The sequence below is a fragment of the Peromyscus leucopus genome, chromosome 23, assembly GCF_004664715.2.
Source record: "Peromyscus leucopus breed LL Stock chromosome 23, UCI_PerLeu_2.1, whole genome shotgun sequence".
Lineage (NCBI taxonomy): Eukaryota > Metazoa > Chordata > Mammalia > Rodentia > Cricetidae > Peromyscus > Peromyscus leucopus.
In genome coordinates this window covers 12,386,546-12,391,901 of record NC_051082.1, presented here as the reverse complement: position 1 = coordinate 12,391,901, position 5,356 = coordinate 12,386,546, and the positions used below count along the sequence as shown (strand labels likewise).

The window sequence follows — 5,356 nt, the reverse complement described above, 5'->3', positions numbered from 1 at the left end:
AAGTCACAAACCACATTCAACTCTTCACCCAGAACACTGGTCGTGGGCACATGCCACACACATCAAAGCCTGAGACAGGCTGTTCCTGTCAGTAGAAAGTTCGTAGCGTGAGGTCCTAAGCAAAAACCCCCCTGCAACTTTCAACCTACATCAAAAAATCTAAGGTGCCTGCTTGCAAGGACACGGTCAGGATCAGGGCTGTGGACCGTTGATATTCACTCATAGGAAGGGGTGGAGGTGGTCTTTGGTGCCTCACCCGAGGCTCGAGCTGCTCTGGCCAGCCTTGGTATGAAATTCTGCTCCAATTGCATGGGTAGCTCCCTGGAGGTACTAAGCTCCCTGGAGGTACTAAGCTCCCTGGAGGTACTGAAGCTGGGGAAACGGGAATTGAAGGAAGCTTCCATCTGTATGGCATGAGGAAGCCATCCACGTCAGGTTAAGGCTTTGCAAGGGTGGCTGTTTGCAGTCACACTTCCATGGTTGGTCCCTTACCCCACGTGTGTAAGCCAGCCCCCAATAACCTCGTTTCTTCCCCAGGTTGAGCACTGATGGAATGACACTTTGGGGTTTGTCGTTGGGCCAGTGTGGGAGGGGGTGTAGGCATTCCCAGAGAGGAGTTCAAGTCTTCAGAGGTTAAACACAAGGGTCGGCAGAACCTAGCCTGATCACCTGCCTGGAAGGTCAAGGCTAGGTGCTCTCAAGGCTTAGTGGCAGACTAGAAGACACTATGGATCTATATCCGTTGTACAGCCTACAATCGCCAAAACTTGGATTCTTGAGCCCTAGGCAACTTGTCCTTGTCTTGAGCTCTCAACCCCATCCACATTGAACTTGACTAGAGACAAGTGCTGGCAACAGACCTTCAATTCCCCACCACAGCTCTCTCCAGGCAGCGAGACTGACCACATAAAAGCCACTTGGGTGACCCAAGCAAGCCACTTCCCCAAGTAAGGACCAGATCGAGAGACTGTAAGTACTAAACTTCTTGAACACTTGGAAGCTGCCAGAGCTATAGAGGACGGCATATATCCAAGCAAAAGCTTCCTATGGACTAAGTGCGGGGATTGATTAATAATGTCTGCCACTGGTGCAGGGAAGCACAGTGGCCGGTCTGCCATGAACCGTCAGGTTTTTACCCTATATACAGGGAAAGTGGGGCTCACCTGAAGTCAGGGTTGGTTCCCCCTGTCTTCAATACTGCTCTCTAGAGTTTTTAAGCAAATTAGGATACTGAAAAACTGGCAGAGTCTAAGCATAGGACAGCAACAACCAAGAGTTTCTCTTGAGGATCTTTGAGAACTTCAGTTTCTGTAGTATAGAGGTGGTTTTGGATACAACATGGAATGGTGAAATTCACCTTAACATGTTGACTCAAGTATTTAACATTCCATTCTGTTTGGGGACCTTACTACACTGGGGTTTTTTCCAGTGATGGACATAGTCTAGGACAAGCATTCCCCCCCACTCTGACCCAAAGGGGACACAGCACACACCCAGTATAGGGATCCCCATAGTCATAGGCTATCCTAAGGAACTACAAGCAACATCAAAGCTGGGTTCTTTTAGCCACTTTGACCAGGTGGTTGATGGAAGTTGGACCATTGTCATAGGAGCAGGAGATAATTTTTTAAAAGATTTATTTATTTATTTATCTATTTATCTATTTATTTATTTATTTATTTATTTATTTATTTATTTATTTATTTATTATGTATACAGTGTTCTTCCTGCGTGTCAGATCTCATTACAGATAGTTGTGAGCCACCATGTGGTTGCTGGGAATTGAACTCAGGACCTCCGGAAGAGCAGCCAGTGCTCTTAACTGCTGAGCCATCTCTCCAGCCTGCAAGAGATAATTTGAAGTGATGGTTTTCACCTGTGCTCGGTCAGACCTAACCAGAAAAGTGAGCAGGGGGTGGATTTTGGTGGGCTTAAAGGCAACTGCCCCATGAGGCAGGATGTGTGGTTTATAACACTGTTAGTGTTCATATGGCCCTACTATAAAAAGGGCTTGACTAGTCTATTTGAGCATCCTCGATCTCCAAGTCTCAATTGCAGCTGACAACTCTGGATACTGTAGACCTGTCCCCTCGGCTCCAAGGTAGGTAAGCTAAGAACGTGTGAGAAAAGGCAGCACAGCTTCCCCCACACCGTGAGGCTTCCAACCCAGTGTGCGTGCCCCAGTGTAAGCCAAGAACACGGCCAGAACTGGGCACAACTCTCTAGAATTGTGTTACCAAGCAGAAAGGTGGCTCTGGGAAGATGGCCCCACTTTTAGTGGGGCCCTGGTTAAGTTGGGAGTTTGACTTTTAGACTCAGAAGTCAGATTCAGAACAGTGAGGGTTCAGTGGCCCACCACTGTTGGCTTGAAGATTAGCTGAGCTCTGTGAGGTGGAGGCTCTGGGGCTGGGGCGGTAGCCATACTGAGGAGCCAAAGACATCAGTTCTCCATACCCAGGACTGAATGATAAGTGTGAGTTTAAGGGCTGGGTGATGGTCTACAGAGCAAGTTCCAGGACAGGCTCCAAAGCTACAAAGAAACCCTGTCTCAGAAAAAAAAATAGTGAACTTAGATATGCCATCTTCTTTGGGGGAGGAGGCCGGGGCAAAGGCTCAGTCTAAAACATGAATCTCTGGGCCGGGCGTTGGTGGCGCACGCCTTTAATCCCAGCATTCGGGAGGCAGAGCCAGGTGGATCGCTGTGAGTTCGAGGCCAGCCTGGGCTACCAAGTGAGCTCCAGGAAAGGTGCAAAGCTACACAGAGAAACCCTGTCTCGAAAAACCAAAAAAAAAAAAACATGAATCTCTGTTCAGAGAGGACTCTCAGTTAGTCTTTAAGAATGGGGGCTGGAGAGATAGCTCAGAAGTTAAGAGTACTGAGTTCAATTCCCAGCAACCACATGGTGGCTCACAACCATCTATGATGAGATATGGTGCCCTTTTCTGGCCTGAAGGCAGAATACTGTGTACATAATAAATAAATAAATCTTAAAAAAAAAATAGGGGTTGGGGATTTAGCTCAGTGGTAGAGTGCTTGCCTAGCAAGCGCAAAGCCCTGGGTTTGGTCCTCAGCTCCGGGTGGGGTGGGGGGAGACCAGAATGTCTGCCAGGTGGCAGTGGCTCACACCTTTAATCCCAGCACTAGGGAGGTGGAAGCAGGAAGATCAGGAGTTGAAGGCCACCCTGGGCTACATGAGACTGAATCTGTCTAAAAGAGAAACAGAGGCAGGTGGTGGAGGCTCACGCCTTTGATCTTAGCACTTGGGATCTCATTGCCTTTGATCCCAGCACTTGGGAGGTGGAGACAGGAAGTGATATGGCAGGGTGGAGAAAGGAATATAAGGTGGGAGGAGACCGGAGCTCAGCCCCATTTTGGAACTATCTCGTGGCTGGCTGCTCTGCCTCTCTGATCTTTCAGCCTTTGCCTCCATATCTTGCTCCAGGTTTTTACTGTGAGACAGAGAGGATCTGTTGCAGTCATGTCTGCTGCAATTACAGCTCTAGCCACTTCGTATGGTTTGGTGCAGGGTCCGAATCTGACTCGGACAGTGAGGGCAGCCGCCGACTCTCTCACGTATTTGACCAAATCGCCTCCAGCCAAACCCTCTCTGACAGTGGCGGTGGACTTGGCTCCGGAAGTGGCAGTTAAGGAAGATTTGAAGACTGGAGTTCACCTTGACCCTGCTATTACAGAACAATCTGAGGCCATATTTGCTCCTGAGTTTGGACCAGAAAATCCCTGAAGAACACAGCAAATGGCTGCTCCTAGAAATATGCTAGTGTCTGCTAAATATATTGGTTCTGTGGGAGAAGTTGAAAAGAATTGAGGTTTAACTGTGTTTGAAACTGGTCAGAAGAAAACAGAAAAGAGGAAAAGGTTCAAAGAAGAGGATGCATCTAACATCGATGGTTTCTTGGGACCATGGGCAAAACATGTGGATGAAAAAGATGTAGCCAAACCTTCAGAAGAAGAATGAAAGGAGTTGGATGAAATCACAGCAAAGAGGCAGAGAAAAGGCAAACGGGAAGAGGAGAGACCTGGGGAGGAGAAGACAATCTTTCATGGTAAAGAAATGTATGACTATCAAGGCGGGTCCTACCTGTGCATACCTTGGGACGTTGGTGTTAATCTTCGATCATCTGTGTCACCTGAAAAATGTTATCTTCCCCAAAAACAAATTCATGCGTGGTCTGGACACACACAGGGTGTCAATGCGGTCAGGCTGTTTCCTCTTTCTGGACATTTGATGCTGTCTTGTTCCAGGGACTGTAAAATTAAGCTATGGGAAGTTTATGGAGACCAGCACTGTCTGAGAACATTTACTGGTCACAGTCAAGCCGTGAGGGACATCTGCTTCAACACTGCAGGAACACAGTTCCTCAGTGCGGCCTATGACAGGTACTTGAAACTCTGGGACACGGACACGGGACAGTGTATATTAGGATTTACAAACGGAAAAGTACCCTATTGTGTCAAGTTCAATCCCAAAGAAGACAAGCAAAATCTCTTTGTGGCTGGGATGTCTGCACAAAAGATCGTGCAGTTGGGACATCCTCAGTGGAGAGATTGTTCAGGAATATGATCAGCATTTGGGAGCCGTTGACACCATTGTTTTTGTGGATGAGAATCACAGATTTGTGAGTACATCTGATGATAAGAGTCTAAGAGTTTGGGAATGGAATATCCCTGTGGATTTCAAGTGCATGGCAGAGCCCAGTAGGCACTCAATGCCCGCAGTGACTTTGTCTCCAAATGGGAAATGGCTAGCAGGCCAGTCAATGGATAACCAAATCTTCATTTTTGGAGCACAGAACAGATTCAGATTAAATAGAAAGAAAAAATGTAAGGGCCATATGGTAGCAGGCTACGCTTGTCAGACAGACTTCTCACCAGACATGAGCTATGTGATTTCAGGAGACGGAAATGGAAACTTAAACATTTGGGACTGGAAGACCACCAAACTCTATGGTAGGTTTAAAGCCCATGACGAAGTGTGCATAGGTGTGGTGTGGCACCCACATGAAGCGTCCACGGTCATCACATGTGGTTGGGATGGCCTCATTAAATTGTGGGATGCATGGAATTAGTCCTTTCACAATCTGGGATAATTTTTGATCCAGCGTCATATTTAACTAATTAGTAAAATGTGTTGGATGGCAATTTGGATTAGAAGTAACCTTTTCATGTATGGCCTTATGAAGTTGACCCATGGTTCTTGTTAAGAGAGTTGTAAATGTGCCTCATGGAAGTTCATTGTCAACTTCATTTTGTTCTTTATAGATGTTATTTATACGAAGAATGACCGGCCAGGCGGTGGTGGCGCACACCTTTAATCCCAGCCCTGGGGAGGCAGAG

At 47.2% G+C, this 5,356-nt stretch overlaps 1 protein-coding gene across 1 annotated transcript; it reads left to right on the top strand.

Moving 5' to 3' along the window:
- The first annotated feature begins 3,809 nt into the window (after nt 1–3,809).
- LOC114681908 (pre-mRNA-processing factor 17-like) lies at nt 3,810–5,088 on the top strand. Its single transcript, XM_037198515.1, is given in 2 exon segments — nt 3,810–4,544; nt 4,546–5,088. Coding segments are annotated over 2 exon segments (1,014 nt in total). The 5' UTR covers nt 3,810–4,073.
- Nucleotides 5,089–5,356: the final 268 nt, after the last annotated feature.